Consider the following 16,257-nt stretch of genomic DNA (forward strand, 5'->3'; position numbering starts at 1 on the left):
ACCACCCAAGGCTGCTAACATACAGCAGAAGTACATACAGGAAGCCTCCTTTGAAAATCTCCTTGACCCAAGTATGTATCGGATAAACCACCAAATGGAGGACAAGCTATCCCAAAGGATAAGCAACTGATAGAACTCTTTAGACCTAATAGTGTAGTTTACTCCGTCATCCCATCAGTGACCAGAGCATGGTGACACCACTTAGGTGAGTAGGGAGGAGAATTCCCTCCTTCCCCATGAACACTTCTTGTTGAACAGGGTTCAAGGATACCATCTTATCCCCAGCCTTCCTTTCAGACTTACAGAAGTAGTATGAGGAAAGCTGTGAAGAGACACAATAGTACAGTTGGTGTTGCTGTTTTGAAGGCAGTTCTGGAGACCAGCAGCTTTCACCAGTGAACAACCCAAGTGGAGTTACTAGGAAGACTAAAAGGTAGCTTTATATGCACATCTCCTTATACAGCTCTCCCAGACAGAAACTCACAAAGTAAAAGCCACACAGTTCTGTTGTTCAACATTGGTTGTATTTAAGAACTACACTTCAGAAGGTACCGTGTGTTTGTCACACCCCACCCCCTGCACACACACCCCCAGCAGAGAACACACACAGCTTCCCAAGACCATGGCAAGGGGCACTGAAAGCACAAGGTGAAAAGGGAAGGGGGGGAGTCAGTCCATCAGTGCATTGTAAATGAGCTTTCACAAAGTCAAGTGCAGCAAAACCTGTTCAGACACTTTGAAAGTTAGACCTTTGGCAAATAAAGAAAAAAAAAAGGATCCTAAAGTTCTCTAAGTACCATTCTCTCTCCACATGGGATATGAACTCCCACCCTGAGCTTCAAGAGTTGATGGTGTCTAACAACTAGTACTGGAGATTACCATGTGCTGAATAAACAGCACAGAGATGGGATTTCATTTGAGCATCTTTCAACCAAGGGCATGTGCCCAGGATTCCTGGGAAGGCCTTGCTTTTGGCCAGAGTCAGAAGCTTAGCCTGCTTCCCCACCTGCCCAAAGGCTGAGCATTGCTAAGTATCCAGTTGAGCGACCTTCGTTTGGATCTAACCACAGCTCTGGAGAGTCTGCAACAAGCAACATGGCAGTCAGACTACTCAGTGACACAGATATATTTCTTAAACAAGGACCCTGCAGCTACCAATTACACTTCATTTCCTCTGACCTACAAAGCAGCCAGAAAAGTAGCCCCGGGACCTCCTGCTTGAGAAGCCCTTCACCTTTGTACAAGACAAGCTCACTCCAAGTGGTGCATGAGCTGTCCCAACAAACGATGGGACCTGAGGCCAAAGACAGAGCACTTCTTGAGTGGCAAGTCCTCAACACTTTTATCAGAATCCCGTGTCAGAATACACGCTGAAGAACAACAGGGAAAACACTGCCAAGTCTCAACAGAACAAATCCCTCACTATTCTCTGGGATGAGATATACAGGCTATGAAACAGCTTTTCCCACCTCTAGCTCTTGGGATCTATTACAACCGCATCAAATACACAGGACCTTTGCACCACCCCCCAAAGCAGGGTGCAGCACTCCTCAGGGAACAAAAAGTTAGCCTCCACATGAGCCTAAAGCTTTCATATGGAAGAGGAGGAGAAAGAAAGCAAAATCATTTTTCAGGGTGCTTGCTCAGGACTCTTCAACAGAGGCTTGTCTGGTTCCTGTGACCTGGTCTTGTCACTTACCAGCCTGCCATGTCAAGTCCCAGAACACAAAAAGGATCAAGATAAACTTAACCACTTTTAAGCAGAAAGCCCTGACCTCTTTAACATGACTGTACAAGGAAGGGAACCACACACTGGCATGGATTTAACTGATGGACAGGAGCCACACAACTTCACACAAACATGCGCACCTGTGCACAGCCACACACACTTGAGTTCTTGCAGTTTCAGTAAAAAAGGGCACTTTCCCATGTTAGTCCGAGGAGCCCGCACCCCTGGTGGGGAGCAAGTAGGCTCCGTACCTATCTGACACTGCATTTCGACAGTCTAGCTTGGCACCCCTGGGGGAATTTCATTTAAAAATGTGGCTTCATCATTCAAAACTTGGAGAGTGCCCTGGCATTTATGCATCTCCCTTCATAATGCTACATCCCCTTTTAACCACACTGCAGCTTCACAAGAGGGCGAGAGAAGCCTTCGCTCCCCAGAGAGAGCTGTCAGAAAGGAGGTTTATCTAGATTCCTACAACACAGATGTTGTTTGGGGAACAGAGGATTTGGTACTCACACTCTAGATGAATTGACTCTGGTATCTACCCTGTACTAAGTCCAAAGCATAAATGTCTTAAGTTGAAGAAGTTGCATCATTTGTCCAGTTGCTCATCACACACAGGCCATCTCACATGCTCATTTCCACTACACAAAAAGGTGCCAGAGCTGAGTGTGGACAGGTCCCCTAACAACAGAGGACTGTGAAACCTGTCACTTCCCATCTTATATCCACTGCAGGCACCAACACATAAACCCAGCCAAGAGGCCCAAGAAACAAGATCACTCCTGGTTCTCCTCCAAGCTTGTCTTCAAATGCCTGAAAATCCTGAAGTGACACATCTACGTGCCAGAAGCCCTGCTCCTTGTGGCAAACAGGGCAGAGGGACAAAAACCAAGTTAGTGAGCATGAATCCAGCTTCCAATAAGTGCAGACTCTTTCTCGGGAGGTTTGGTTAGATAACAGTGGAGGATGAATGGGGTACTAACGGTTTTGCAGTTCCAGTAGCCCCCTTTATTGTAGTGGGGCAGGGATGGGCTATGCAACCCATCAGTCTGTTAAGTGCTGCGTGCAATACTAGCGCTCAGTATCTTCCATTGCTTGTGAACAAAGCAGCTCCAACATCAGCCACCTGGGGCAGTCAGGCATTAGTCATACCGCCCCTTAATCATCATATTCAACAAGGGACCCACCTGTTGAAAGCAAAAACAGATTGTTAGCTGGGACAGTTACACAGAAATGGCAGCTGCAAAGCCTACTCCCTCTGCATCACAACACCTTATCAGCTGACCGCCCCGGGGCAGGGGGTGTCAGCACACAAACTGAGCCTGAGGTACATCGAACCAGTTTCAAAGTATTTTCTAGATAAAACACTAGGGCACCCCTGAGCACATCTTCAAATGCTCTATCAAAATTGCAGGGTTCTCTGCCAACATCCAACTTCAGTTGTCACCAAACCATTGCATTCATAGTAGTAGTTTGAAACTTTTTCACTCCTCAGTCTAGATTTGTGACTTCTCAGTAGATATTACTAAAAGGAGCCAACAGTCCTCAGGTTGCTTTTTTTCAGGGCAGAGAAAGAACATTCTTATTCACTGAATGCCCTCTGGTCTTTGGGGTCACTTGGAAGGAAGGACAGGACTGACGATTTTGCTAACGTTTTGTTTTCAGTTAAGACCACTCACATTTCTCAGCACTTGGTGGTCACTGAGAGAAGTTCAGCATGCTACAGCAGTAAGATAATCTCAGGGGAGAAGCATGATCCCACTTAAGTGTGCTAAAAAGCAGGTTCTGCACAATGGTAAGGGTTACAGACCATTCGCATCCAGTATTTACACTTTCAGATCAGCAGGAGAGCCTCAAAAGCATATTCTTATTACTTCAATCTGTTTGTTTGAAATAACAGCTGGTGAAAATTGCAAGGAATTCAGAAATTACTAAGGTGTGCATTAAGGGGGAAGCACACAACTTAATAGAAGACACTTCTCTTATTTAAGAGATTTGGATTCAACAGGTAAAACAGTTTCATTTTTTTGGCACATACTGGGTACCGTTGCTGCAGAAGGTTGAGGAGTTTGGGAGCAACACTTCCCTAGCAGTGCCCAAAGCCAAAGTACACCTTCCCCCACATCCAAGAACAATTACTCCATTGTTTGTAGTGGTCCTCTCCAGAATGATAAATTAAAGAGCTTGCCTTTTTGTAGCCAAAGGACCTTCTGAAGACAGCAGGAAGAACCATTCACAGCAACAGAGCAAGCTTGCTTTCTCCTACCCTCACTGTGACACCTGCAGAGCCAAATAGTTGGCATCTCGAGTTCTGCATCAAGCTATAACTATTTCAACAGCAGTGACTATATGGTTCTTTTTTGTACCTCTTGTGGATTTCCTAAGGCTTCTCCCAACATCTTCTCAATGTTCCTCATTATGGCCACTTTCTGATGAGCCTTTAACGGATATTCAATTCTCTTAGGGGTTGGGGCACCCTGAAATATCAAAAATAGCTCATTGCATGCATCCCAAATTGGCAGATTATTCCACCTTCTCCCAGCCACACAGATCTTCATGCACCACTCAAAAAGGAGAAAGTAGCTTTCAGCTTTAAAGCAAAAGATTCGGTGCAATGAAGTTCTCATACTGACAACAGGTGCCGATACATCTCTACCTGAAAAAAAAAAATCCTCTGGGATAGAGCTATCCAAGCTGCGCAAGAAGGTGCTTGTACTCACCTTGTACCAGAAGTTCACAGTGATGGTAATCCCCCCGTTCAGGAGAGACTCAATGTGATGCCACCTGCATGGAAACCACACACAAAAAAAAAAAAAAGAAAAAAAAAAAAAAAAAAAGGAAAAAAAGAAAAAAAAAGAAACTATGGCTGTAGTTTACAGTGAAATATCTTGGATGGATGAGTTCAGACAGCACTAGACAGGCCCTGCCCTATCCCTCCATCATCTAGACCTCAGAACTTCCAGAAAGCTCTCCTTATTTAGATACAGATCCTTTTCTCATACACATTAGTGGAGTACTCACACAATAACGTAGTGTCAGGGAGAACTACCACTCCCATCCAACAGACAGGAAGTAGAGGCAGATTGGCTCAAGATATCATGGAAAATATCACACTTGCTGAAGAAGTCAAAACAAAATTCTCTTAAGAGCCAACCCAAAACTTTAAGCAGAAGACCTTTAAACCTCTCTTGCTGGTCACTGTGCAGTCTCACCATGCTCCTTACCAGTACATAGGTATGTACAGCACATCCCCCGGACCCACCACCGTCTCATAGCCAACCACACTTCGGAAGTTCGGAAACTTCTCATAGTCAGGATTGTCGAAGTCCACCTAACAGAAGAAAACATTAAGAAATTCAGAACAACTTCCTGCAGTGACCGTCCTCATTATTAGTTCTCCGCATCAAATCATCCTGATCTTCCCTATATGGCTTTTATGCTCCTATTTGTGTCTTAAATCCACTGCAAGGTCCCTGCAGCTCCCCACAAAGTACCACCAACTTCAACAGGAGTCCTGTCATTTTTCTCTGAGCAAATCTGTGTTTGAGCAAGTGATCGATGAAACAGAACAGAGAAGGCAGCAACTGCCAGTTGTGCTGGGTGTTTATAGCACTTGCAAGTCAGGACAAGACACAAACAGAAACACCAGTCCTTCTATCTGTTCTCAGTGTATTCACCACTTAACAGATCTGAACACAGGTTTTGCAAAAGCTCAGCAAGCAGTATCCAGTGTAGCTTCCTCCACCAAGCATCTTCATAAATGCCCTCTTTTGGCATGGAGCAGAGAACAGATCTGCCACTCTCACCTGACTCTGTCTGTCGCATGGATGGTGCACAGGATAAGGGTAGAGGCATTCAAATTGATCAGGAGGGAACAGGATACACCTCTTGTAACCCTTAATCTGAGCAAAGAAGTTCTGCTGCTCATCATAATGAGCTGGTGTCACATTCCCTACAGAGAGAGAAAAGATGATAATCAAGACACTCTCATGCACAGGTTTGAAAGACGGAAACAAGTTATCTTCTATGCTAAGGACAATAAATACACTCTCACATATTCAGAAAACTAACCAAGGAAAATGACCACAGGAATGTTACAAACTGATCACTGTATCAGTCAGCCTTTATTGAGCAGTTGCTGTCCCACTTAAAATCCATTCTAAATCCATATTCAGCAACTTATGCTCTACAGGATTAAGATTCCCAGCTTGTTTCCATGAACAGCAGATGGTGAACGTTGATGGGAAGCTTTTTCATAAAACACTCTGTTTAGATGACAAGCTGTGGAATGGACTTTCAAAAATTATTTGTCTAGAGAAAATAAGTCTAACAGTCTGATTTTGAAAAAAGTCCTAGTAGTTTTGCAAGAAAATAAGTAAACAAATGTCTTTGTAATTGAAGCTCCCAACAGTGCCTCTTCAGTCTAATTAACAATTATGAAGCTTGACTGTCACCACTAGATCTTAAATTTAATCAAATATTTAAATACAGTAGGTCGTTTTGTATCCCTCACAACTATGTTTTTCAGGCTGTTTGCCAATTCAGAGATTATTCTTTGAGCCTGCTCTTCATATATATTTTTACTAAAGAGAATTAAGATAACAGTTAACCCCATAACGTTTTATTTAAAGGGATCATACAATCACGCGCTCCTGTAAAAACAGACCCTTTTCTAGCACACACACTGGTTCAAGGCAATGCCTTGGTTCTTGTGCGTAACCTGTTGATAACAGGATTTCAGTAATCATATTATGACCTCTATGGATGTGTCAGTACGGTGCTTTTATATGAAGTTTTTTATATGTCTCAGCAAGTAAAACAAGTGGCAAACTAGCGTAAGTTGCGTATGACTTGTTGTAAATAGGAAAAACCATTTGCTGTCAGAACTGAACAGCCATGAATTGCCAAATAATTATAACTGGACAATTATAATTGGATGTGACAGCCACACTGATTATAGGCCATCCCACTTCACAAAACTGTGTATGTTCCTTGCCCAGCTTTTGAGATTACTTTCTACTGGAATGCTCTCCTTGTCAACAGCGTAGTAGTACCTCTGTCTTCTAAGGCACCTGACTATGAGTCAGTCTCCACATGGATTTTGAATTCCACTCTATCCAGATATTTTTAGGATTTATCCATCTTCAAGTTCTGCAGTGCCCTCTAACCTTCCAAGAAGAAATTCAGCTCTTAACTGAAAGAATTCCTCCCCAGTGTACCAGCTCAAATAAGAGCAAATGTTTCACAGAATAATCGGCGTTTCCTCCTGGGCAGACATTGTGCATGCTAAGAAAAGTCCAGAAGACTAACTTTGCTTAACTTGCAAACCCTTTTGCATTTTAAATCTGCAGACTCTGAGCATTTTAAATTTACAGCATCTGAATCATTCCAACAATAAACAGGTCTCAGAATATGATTAGCAATTACTGAAAACACTGCCCTACCAGCACCTACCATACCTCACACAGAGCCTTTCCACAAGATTACATCCAGGCACTTACAGTACAGCCTTGGGGAAACACAGGCTATTCCTTTGGTTGTTTCCTCTCTACAACCCAAGTTAAGTTGTGACAACAGTCCCTTCCCACCCTAAAGCTTTAAACTGCCTGCTCTGAAGAAACACTTAGAAACTAGTGGAAAAAACATTTGAAAGACCTTCTGGAACTGAAATACACAACTGCTGAGCAAATCTTCTCCCCTTCTCCTCCAGCCAGAGGAACCTGCTTACCTTCCATGCCAATAAGAAGCAAGTTAGAAGTGAGCTGACCCCAGCCACGTTTCCCTTGCTGTTTGTTAATCCAGTTCCAGTTGAAGCCAAGGAAATCCACCACAATCTTTCTTCCAACTGTGTCATTCAGGGTTTGCTGCAGATATAGCCTGTATTTTCCCAGAGACAAGCAGAAATCAAGTATTAAGCTTTGTCATGAACATAAAGACTTATCTTTGTATCTCTTCAAATAGATTCAAAAACAAAGAGACATAACTCCTAGAGATTCTGTTCTAACATCACACACCATGAACACCCATGGAAAGAAATGGTTTCAAAAAGTCCCCAAACTTTGCTGAAATATTTCCGAGTAGAGAAAGGAACAGAATTTAGTTCTGCTTCAACAATCACAAGGTAAAAAGAGAATTTTAGAGCAAGAACAACTCCCTCACAGTGCAGGAAGAGGAAACTGCAAACAGACTGGCCACTATCAAACATCAAACTCACTCATGCATAATCCCCAGATAAATGTCACCACTCCAACTCATCTACAATGAGTTACCCCTTATGCTAGAAGTGCGTGAGGGCAGAAAAGGGCTCAGGAAACCCAGTGCATTTCAGCACCAAGTTACTTTAAAGCCACACTTACATTTAGACATAGAGGATCAGAGGAATAAAAAAAAAAACCAAAAACAAAACACAAACAAAAGGTCTCTGCAGACAATGTGAACAGTTAACTAATGGTATGACATTTTTATCAGGTAACAAGGCTGCTGTCAAGTAGTAGCCCTGTAGGAAAAGCAGGGTGATAAAAAAATGAAAAGTTTGAGAGGTTTTAATCATCACTGACTGGAGAGAAACTTACTTCCTACTTAGACCTGCAGAATCAGAGAAACCTCTGTGTATCACTTACCGCTCCGCACTCCCTTTTTGTTGTATTTCTTTGAGTCTGTCCACAAACTCAGAAAACTTCATCTCTTCCCTGCTAGACTTGGGTTTGAAATTCTTAAAATTGGCCATCTTCTTCTCATCATAATACAAAAACTTGTGTGTGCTGGCACTGTACACTGAGAAGTCCCCATTGCCAATATTTTCCTGGAGGTAGTCCAGGTCCCATTTCAGAGCAGGATAAACCAGATTTGTATCTGTCAGCACCACTGGCTCCTGGAGAGAAACAGGAAGTTTATTGATTGAAGGACCTCTTGAACCTGAGAATGATCATATCCATTATTGCAACCACACAAGCTCTTTTTGAAAACTGGGAATTAGAAAAGGCATTTAGAGTAATCACAAACCTTGTTCTAGGGAGAAAAACAAGCAAAACACGATGGGAAGTTTTAAGAAAAGTGGTGGCTTGCTCCTACAGCAAGCTCCTGGTATCAATGGGACAGATTCCACTATCTACTTAGCTAATCTGTAACACGAGGTTAGACACGCATCAGCTGGGAACAGTTTTAGGCCTACCTGATCCTGCCATGTAGCAAAGAGACACAGCAGGCTCTGTCTGGTCACTTCCAACCTCAGCTATGAAGGGGTCAATACTGGCAGAATGATACCTCTGAATCCAGAAACAGCACTCACATAGTTTCTTAATGGATCACAGATAACCTTCAGTCATTAAAAAACTGACATTACCCTCTCTTTTCTACACCAAAACAAAAACCATTACAAAAGGAAGACAAAGGTCCACCTGTCTCCTCACCTATAAATAGTAGGCAACCTAGACAAGAATGATATCTGCTGTGTTTCCAAGTTGTGCATATAAGATTTCCTTTCTTGCAGGCTTTATAAAACAAACAAACAAACAAACAAACAAAACACCACCAGACTAGCAATCTTACCAAAAGTAGATTGAGCTTGTCCAGAACCAATACAAAACCTGCTATTGCAAGGCAACCTTCACGACTGTGGCTGCTCTCGCTTAGAAAACAACCAACACGTGCCCGTGGTTTCACACATTTCCACGATCTTCATCCACACAACAGAGCACTTAAACCAAACGTTTCCTGTAAATTTCACGACTCAACACGGCGGCACCGAAAAGAAACGTCCGCTACAGCTGAGAGGGACGGGGCGGCGGCACCAACGACCGGCCCCGCGCGCAGGGGCCCGGCGGGCAGAGCAGCCGGGACGGCAGCAGGACCCGGGAGAGCCCCGCACCCCGCTCCGCGGGCCCCGCTCTGCCCGGCCTGGCACCCCGGCGCGGCGGAGCGAAGCCTCCCAGCCCCGCCGCAGCCCCTGGGCCGCCGCTACCCAGCGCACCTCATTCTCGATGAGCTCCTCGGCGCGGGGGTCACTGTGGCTGAGCCGCGGGATGGGCCGCGTCTCGAAGGAGTAACGACGGAACTGGGAGTCGCTCCAGCCGGGCCCCGCGCCCGCCGCCGAGGAGGAGGAGGCCGCCGCCATCGCCGCCTCCACCGGAGAACCCGGAACCAGAAAGTCGGAAGCGGAAGTTTCCCGCCCGTGGCAACGCCGGAAGTGAAGGGCGCAGGGGGGAAGCACAGGGAGCACCATGGAGAGGGCAGGAGGGAGCGGCAGCAGCACCGAGCAGCGGCCTCGCGCGGGGGGAGGCTGGGGTGGCCTCTGCTCCCCGCTGCCTTTCACACCTTTTTTGGGAACGTCCGTGGGAGCTGGGAGCCCCCGCGGGAGAAAACCCACGGCAGAAAGGGGACGGGAGCGTCTGTGAAGCCTCGTGCTGGCCCTCGCGGCCCCGGGCCCCGCCACCCTGTGTGCCCGCGGCTGGGGGCCCCTCCCCGGGAGCGCCGCTGCTCCGCCGCCCGGCCCTGGGGGAACCACGAACCGCCATGCCCAGAGGCCGGCCAGAGAACGTACAGCTGGGGTTCGTGCCTTGAAACCAGAGGCTGGATTAACACTTGCTACAAGAAAAAATGCATACTGGAGCTCACTGTAACTAACATCCACTTTTTGATGACGAATGGACATCATGCGGCTACATCATTTTAGCAAGACTTCATGAACTGCATGCCTGGGGCTGGAGCTATTGATGAGACAAAGCCTACATTTTGCTTTTAATCTGGAAGCAGCAAGAATGGTGATTGCTCGTTTTTAAGAATGAGTGTCGCAGGAGGCACCAGCTCTTCAGAAAATTTCCATCTCTGGTATTCAATGGTTTTCACCTTATGGTGGATGAATTTTCTGTTCCAGCTGTATAAAGCTTTGCCTTCATGAGAATAATGAAATCTGTTTTCCTCTGCTATTCCAAAATTTATTAATATAATTAGTTCTAAGAAAATGAGCACCCTCCCACCCTTTAAATCTACAGCACTACTCCTGTACCGGCTAAGAAAATTTTTACAACGTACTTGGAAGCATATTTGGGTGCTTAGGAAGTAAATAGCCAGCCGTGAAGAGCTGTCGTAAGGAGCAGCTGACCACAACCCAAGCCTACAGCAAGCTCTGAGCTCAGACCGAGGCTGCTGCCAAGAGCCCAAGGTTCCCACTTCCAGCATGACGCTGCTGTCCCCAAAGCTCCATGTACTGCAGGGGTGGGACAGGCACCCAGTGCTGCTCCATGGAAAACACCAGCAGCCTCTGTAGCAGAGGGCTGGGCTCTGAGTTAGTAACTTTATTAAATAACTAATTTACACGCTAACTTTACTGCATACTTGGTTGTAAAGGAGTTGGCTAAATAAAACACTGTCCCTAAAACTACACAATGAGGCCTTTCTTTGGGATGAGTGAAAGGATCCCATTCTAGCCTGTAACAGTCCCCCCACCTCAAGCATGTTAAGTATCACATATATTTTTGTGGTTTACTGCTATCTTCATTCAATTAGTAGGTTTACAATTAATGTTGTTATTAGAAGGAATGACTTTAATGACAAATGGTCCATGATAGCTTTGATCCGCAGAGGTTTATAATGTAGATTGTTATAGAGACATTACCCATTATGGTTGATGTGAATAACTGAAGGAAAATGAGTTCAACTACTACAGAGTTTACATAATGAAGTAAACTGCAAAATCCATTAATGTTCATATTGATTTTATCTACAATAATATATTGCTTACATTTGAAGAATAGCATCACTAAATTAACATGCCGTTTCAGCTGTTCACGTTCCCCTGGCTCCACAGAGATAAGACGATTACCTTTGGGTATTAACATTAATAATATCGGTACTGGTACAAAGAAGGCAATTTGCATAGCGCTGCCAACCGTGGCACTCGCCCAATGGAGCATCGACCTGGCTGCCCCGCGTCTGGACCTAACACCTGCCATCAATTCCCATCACCCCGCTCCAGACTGCGACAGCCAGAGCGAAATACCGCACTGATGCCCTTTCCGTCCATTAGCTTTTATGTCAGTATTACAGGAACCGCAGCTGATTAATTAATGCCCTGGCCGGGGGGGCTTGTACCTCGGGGCGCAGGGGGTGGCTGGGGCCGCCCCGCCCCCGCGCTGGCCCCGCCCCGCCCCGCCCCGTCCCGGCTCTGGGTCCCTACCGGCCACCGTCGGCCGCGCCTGCGCGCTGGAGGCGATGGCGGCTGCCGGGCTCCGTGGTGTCCTTTGGCAGCGGGCGGCTGCCCGGCTGTGGGCGGCGCGGGCCGTGGCGGCGCCCCCGGGGGCGCGGGCGGGTGAGCGGGGAGGCGAGCGGGGAGGCCGGAGCTGAGGGGAATCGGCCGGCGGCGGGCGGGTGTCCTGGGGCAGGCGGGCTGGTGACTCCGGGGCCGGGCTGTGAGGGCGGCGTGACCTCCCCGGCTGGCTGCGTCTGCGGGGCCCGCGCCCACCCGGCCTTGCTGCTCTCCCGCCAGCCTCGGAAATGTCCAAGGACTTGCTGCCCGGGCCGTACCCGCGGACGCCGGAGGAGCGGGCAGCTGCCGCCAAGAAGTACAACATGCGGGTGGAGGACTACGAGCCCTACCCCGACGACGGCTTCGGGTGAGCTGGGGGTCCCGTGGCGCTGCAGCGGGGAGGCGGCCAAGGCCAGCGCCTGCGGCCCTGTGGGGTGGTCCCGCGTGCCGGCAGTCTCTGGCGAACGCCCGGTGATGCTGTGCAGTGAGCTTAGAGCTCTGAAGGCACACGTCTGTGTTTTAAAACAGGAATTAATGGAACGAGTTGGAGGCCTGTGTGAATAGAATATTGTATGACAGACTTTGTATGCTGTTGTAATGCAGGGCTAAGAGGGATGAACCAAATGCCATCTCTGGAATACACAGATGCTTAAAAGCTTGGGGAATACTTTGAGATGTGCAAAGTGCTAGACAACTAGAGTTCTGTATTTCAGTTAAGCTTGCATTTTCATCCAGCAAGCATAGCCTCAAAAGGCCACTTTCAGGATCTCTGTTACAATGACTGGTATCAAGGTGATGATTGTGCTAGTGGCATGTATGCATTTAAAAAAAATCTATATATGTAGTAGCTATAAAAACAAAGTAATGTTTAAATCTTAGATTTCCATTGGACTATCCTATAGTGTCGCATACAAAATGTATCTAAATTAATACAGATTTCTTGTGTGTTTGGGCTTTTGTCTGTTTCTCACAGGTATGGTGACTATCCCAAGCTCCCTAATAAGTCTCTTCATGAGAGAGACCCTTGGTACCAGTGGGACCAGCCGGACATGAGGCATAACTGGGGACAGCCGGTAGGAATGCTAGTAGCACTTTTTATTATGACTACAATGCTACTGTCACTGAAAACTAACATGCATATCTTGTTAGTGCTTTCTTTTTAGTTGCTTGTGTAACTGCATTGTCAAGCGCAGGTGTGTGTTGCTTGTGCAAGCAGGGACAGTCAGTTGGAGGGAAACTGAGACTGTGGCCATCAGGGTAAATATTTTGAAGTTGCTGAGGAATGTTAACCTCATATATGAGGAGGGAGATTTTAGAGACTTAAGTTTCTCTGTGAGAACAGGAAAATCTCATCCATTTTCTTTGCCTCTTCTGAGTTAGTATGAGAGTTTAGTTCAGAATCACTTAGCAAAGAAGCCATTATTTAAGTAAAGTCCTCTTAGCACAGTGGAAGTAGCTATTGCTGTTCTATTACTCAAGGGTTGTTCTGGGATAGAATACAAATAAGGAGGTTTCTCTGAAGAAACTTTGCAAGATATCCTTAAGAAAAATGAATGAATAGAGCACTTATGTCAGCTCTCAAAATCTTAACTTCCTCAAACTCCTCATCAGGACTAACTTTTCAGTTAGTGCATGCATGGTCTTTCTATGAATGACAGCAATCTAACTGTGATTACTGAACTTGGTAATTGAATTGAGATCTCATCAATGAAAGCAGAGGTTATGTAAGCATGTGTATGTAATATATCATAGTGTAAATATGCGAGAACATAATAGCATGTGTACCATGGTAAGGTTTGAAGTGCATGTTGTAATGATTGTAGAGGCATGTGAAAAACCCTGTGGTGATTCTGTGTTATTGTGGTGCTTGGTACAGGAAGGCCTGTGTTGGTGCCCTTGCACACGGGGTTGGCAGTGACAGGGGTGTCAGCCCAAGTGTCAGCAGATTCCTCTGTTCAGGCAACTGGATTCTGCTCAGACTGGCTCTCTGGGTTTGACAGCAAACAGCTGTGTCCAAAGGGGACAGCTGGGGAGCTAGAGGCGGTACTTGAGCTACAAATTAATGAGTCCCTGCTCTCATTAATGTGATTGCAGACTATAGGCAGAACATGCTTGGGACTCTTCCCTATGTATACGCCCAAGGCAGAAGCTTAAATGCCCTTCTGCTTGCTACCAGCCCTGCACTTGCCATAGAGTAACAGTGGCAGGTGCTCTATCTGTTTTGAGGTACCAGCTTCCAAGTGGCAGGTAGTTGCTTCTTTGCTTGAAGTAGCACTGCTGCTTCTATTTGAGTGTGTGACTGAACTTCCATAAATGCAGGTACCAGTTTATACCATGCCTTTTCAACAGTGCTGGGGAACAAATTGAAGGTGGATTATATATATATATATATATATATATAAATAAAAACTGCTGCTATTCTACAATTAAGCATATTGCCTGGTATAAACATAGGAGGGAGTTTGGAGTCCTGAGTTTGTGTAAGTGACAACTTGCAGTGACTGTAGGTAGATCACTCATCTCCTTCGAGCCACTTCCGAGGTGGAGATGAAGCAGCTTCTGGCAGTTTTGTAAATGTTGTAAAGCATTTTTTTCCTTCTTAAAAGCGGCATGAGCACTGTTGGTAAATGTGCAGCCATTTTCCTTTGTTCTTTAGATGCATTGGGACTTTGACATGTATATTCGGAACCGTGTTGATACATCCCCCACTCCAGTTCCCTGGCACATCATGCGCAGACACTTCCTTATCTTTTTGAGTACCATGCTGATCATGTTTGGTCTTGGAGAGCTCTATCCATCTTACAGGCCTGTGGTGAGTGACACACTGGGGCAAAGGGAAGAGAAGTAGCTGTGCTTATTGTCACTGCTGATGCCCAGAAGAGTGACTTTGCTGAAGCTAAGTGATGAGTGTGAATGCAAAACCTTGCTGCTGGCAGGGGCTGGGACAAGGGATGTTCTGGGACCTCATCCAGCCTGACTTTTTCTGCTGACTGGCTGGGCTCAGCTCACAGGTTCTGTTCCATAGTGAGGAGTTCCTGTTCACAGAGAACTAATTTTAAGTTATGCTTCTTGCAGTATCCCTTTTTTGGTCTAGATATTCTGCCCTCTGGGCATCTGCATGAGGGAGATGTTTATCTCTTCTCTTGCCTTGTATTTTTAGTTACCTCATGATCTGGGTTGTTTGGAATGTACTTCTGAAAAATACATCTGAATACATAGACAGCTTCTGCAGTATATTATCCTGATGCTGTGAGACAAACTCTTGGTCAAGATGAAATGCAAGACCACCTTGATGTTTCTGTTAAAGGACCTGTATTTGTACAAAGAAATCTATCTCTGAATTTACTTTCCTTGTACTCTACTATTCCTGCTGAAGCGCTTAAGAAATAGAAATTTTAGTTGTAAGCCTTGATTGGGGTGGGGGTGGGATGGGATGAGACACTTTCCTCGACCCTTTAAGCTGCTTGGTGAATTTGCCACTCTTTCTCTTTCCTTGTAGGGACCGAAGCAATATCCCTTCAATGACCTGTATCTGGAGAGAGGAGGAGACCCCAATAAAGAGCCACCAGTGGTGACGCACTATGAAATCTGAAAGTTGTTGGAAGTGCCATGTTTCTCTTGTTTCTGCTGGGGACGGCATCTTCTCTAGTGTTCACTGTGGCATATGTTAATGCTTGTTCTTCAATGTTCAACCACTAACTGCAGTGAAATATATTGATGATACCTACTGTGCTAGTTGTCTTGTGTTGGTTTCAGAGGGCTGAGCAATGTCAATGAAATTGAATGACCTTTGCCATTTTTCTAAACAGGGCAAAGTGGGGCAAAGTTCTGAGTGCAGTCCTAAGACTGCTGCTAATTTATGTACCCTGTGCGCAAACATTGCTTGGCTAAGCCTGTTTATGTAGGAGATGCTGCCTGTTACCAAGTGGCTTACTGCAGGTGCTGCTTAGAGTTGGACAAGTGTCATCATTTCATGTGAAATGACAGAACCAGACTGGCAAGTACCAGTGCTTGAGAGTCTCATACAGTGGGGATAACTGTTTGTCTTTACTGGGATTTGGCCTTGGCCTCTTCCTGGTCTAGATGACCTCTTCAGTACAGCTTGCACAACCGGTAGGGAGCACTAGCAAGGCACAGAGACTGTAGACAGCAGTGATAGAAAAAGGCTAGTGAGCTCTGGCCAGACCTGTTCTGTTGTGCTTGCACTTTTGTCCAAGAGCAGAGATGCCCATGCTGCTCCTGTATGGCCTGAGCTCATCCATCAGGGCTGGAGTTCTGTCTG

General features: G+C 45.9%; 2 protein-coding genes across 3 annotated transcripts; one reads left to right on the forward strand and one right to left on the reverse strand.

Moving 5' to 3' along the window:
• Positions 1-502: 502 nt before the first annotated feature.
• Positions 503-9,870, reverse strand: HIF1AN (hypoxia inducible factor 1 subunit alpha inhibitor). 2 transcript variants are annotated; one of them, XR_014184193.1, is made up of 9 exons: positions 9,702-9,870; positions 8,353-8,603; positions 7,461-7,609; positions 5,539-5,684; positions 4,957-5,063; positions 4,453-4,516; positions 4,099-4,209; positions 3,921-4,012; positions 503-2,919 (listed from the first exon to the last, which is right to left on the reverse strand). XR_014184193.1 is itself a non-coding variant. In XM_082054007.1 (8 exons), exons 1-8 carry the CDS (start codon positions 9,843-9,845, stop codon positions 2,875-2,877), a joined length of 1,017 nt encoding a protein of 338 aa, XP_081910133.1. In that variant the 5' UTR covers positions 9,846-9,870; the 3' UTR covers positions 503-2,874. The 2 variants fall into 2 exon arrangements, 1 of the variants encoding a protein (XP_081910133.1); XM_082054007.1 differs by lacking the exon at positions 3,921-4,012.
• Positions 9,871-11,893: 2,023 nt separating this feature from the next.
• On the forward strand, positions 11,894-15,703 carry NDUFB8 (NADH:ubiquinone oxidoreductase subunit B8). The gene is made up of 5 exons (XM_082052855.1): positions 11,894-12,038; positions 12,216-12,342; positions 12,949-13,048; positions 14,632-14,787; positions 15,475-15,703. Exons 1-5 carry the CDS (start codon positions 11,942-11,944, stop codon positions 15,565-15,567), a joined length of 573 nt encoding a protein of 190 aa, XP_081908981.1. The 5' UTR covers positions 11,894-11,941; the 3' UTR covers positions 15,568-15,703.
• Positions 15,704-16,257: the final 554 nt, after the last annotated feature.

The sequence above is a fragment of the Streptopelia decaocto genome, assembly GCF_964273445.1.
Source record: "Streptopelia decaocto genome assembly, chromosome: 5".
In the NCBI taxonomy this organism is placed as follows: Eukaryota; Metazoa; Chordata; class Aves; order Columbiformes; family Columbidae; genus Streptopelia; species Streptopelia decaocto.

Coding starts and splice junctions, on each gene's coding strand:
- HIF1AN (XM_082054007.1), bottom strand. CDS start 9,845: ATGGCGGCGGCCTCCTCCTCCTCGGCGGCGGGCGCGGGGCCCGGCTGG. Junction 5,685..7,460: donor GCTTCTTATTGGCATGGAAG/GTAAGCAGGTTC, acceptor CTCTCTCTGTAG/GGAATGTGACACCAGCTCAT. Junction 4,210..4,452: donor CTGTGAACTTCTGGTACAAG/GTGAGTACAAGC, acceptor TTGATATTTCAG/GGTGCCCCAACCCCTAAGAG.
- NDUFB8 (XM_082052855.1), top strand. CDS start 11,942: ATGGCGGCTGCCGGGCTCCGTGGTGTCCTTTGGCAGCGGGCGGCTGCC. Junction 12,039..12,215: donor GCCCCCGGGGGCGCGGGCGG/GTGAGCGGGGAG, acceptor CTCTCCCGCCAG/CCTCGGAAATGTCCAAGGAC. Junction 14,788..15,474: donor ATCCATCTTACAGGCCTGTG/GTGAGTGACACA, acceptor CTTTCCTTGTAG/GGACCGAAGCAATATCCCTT.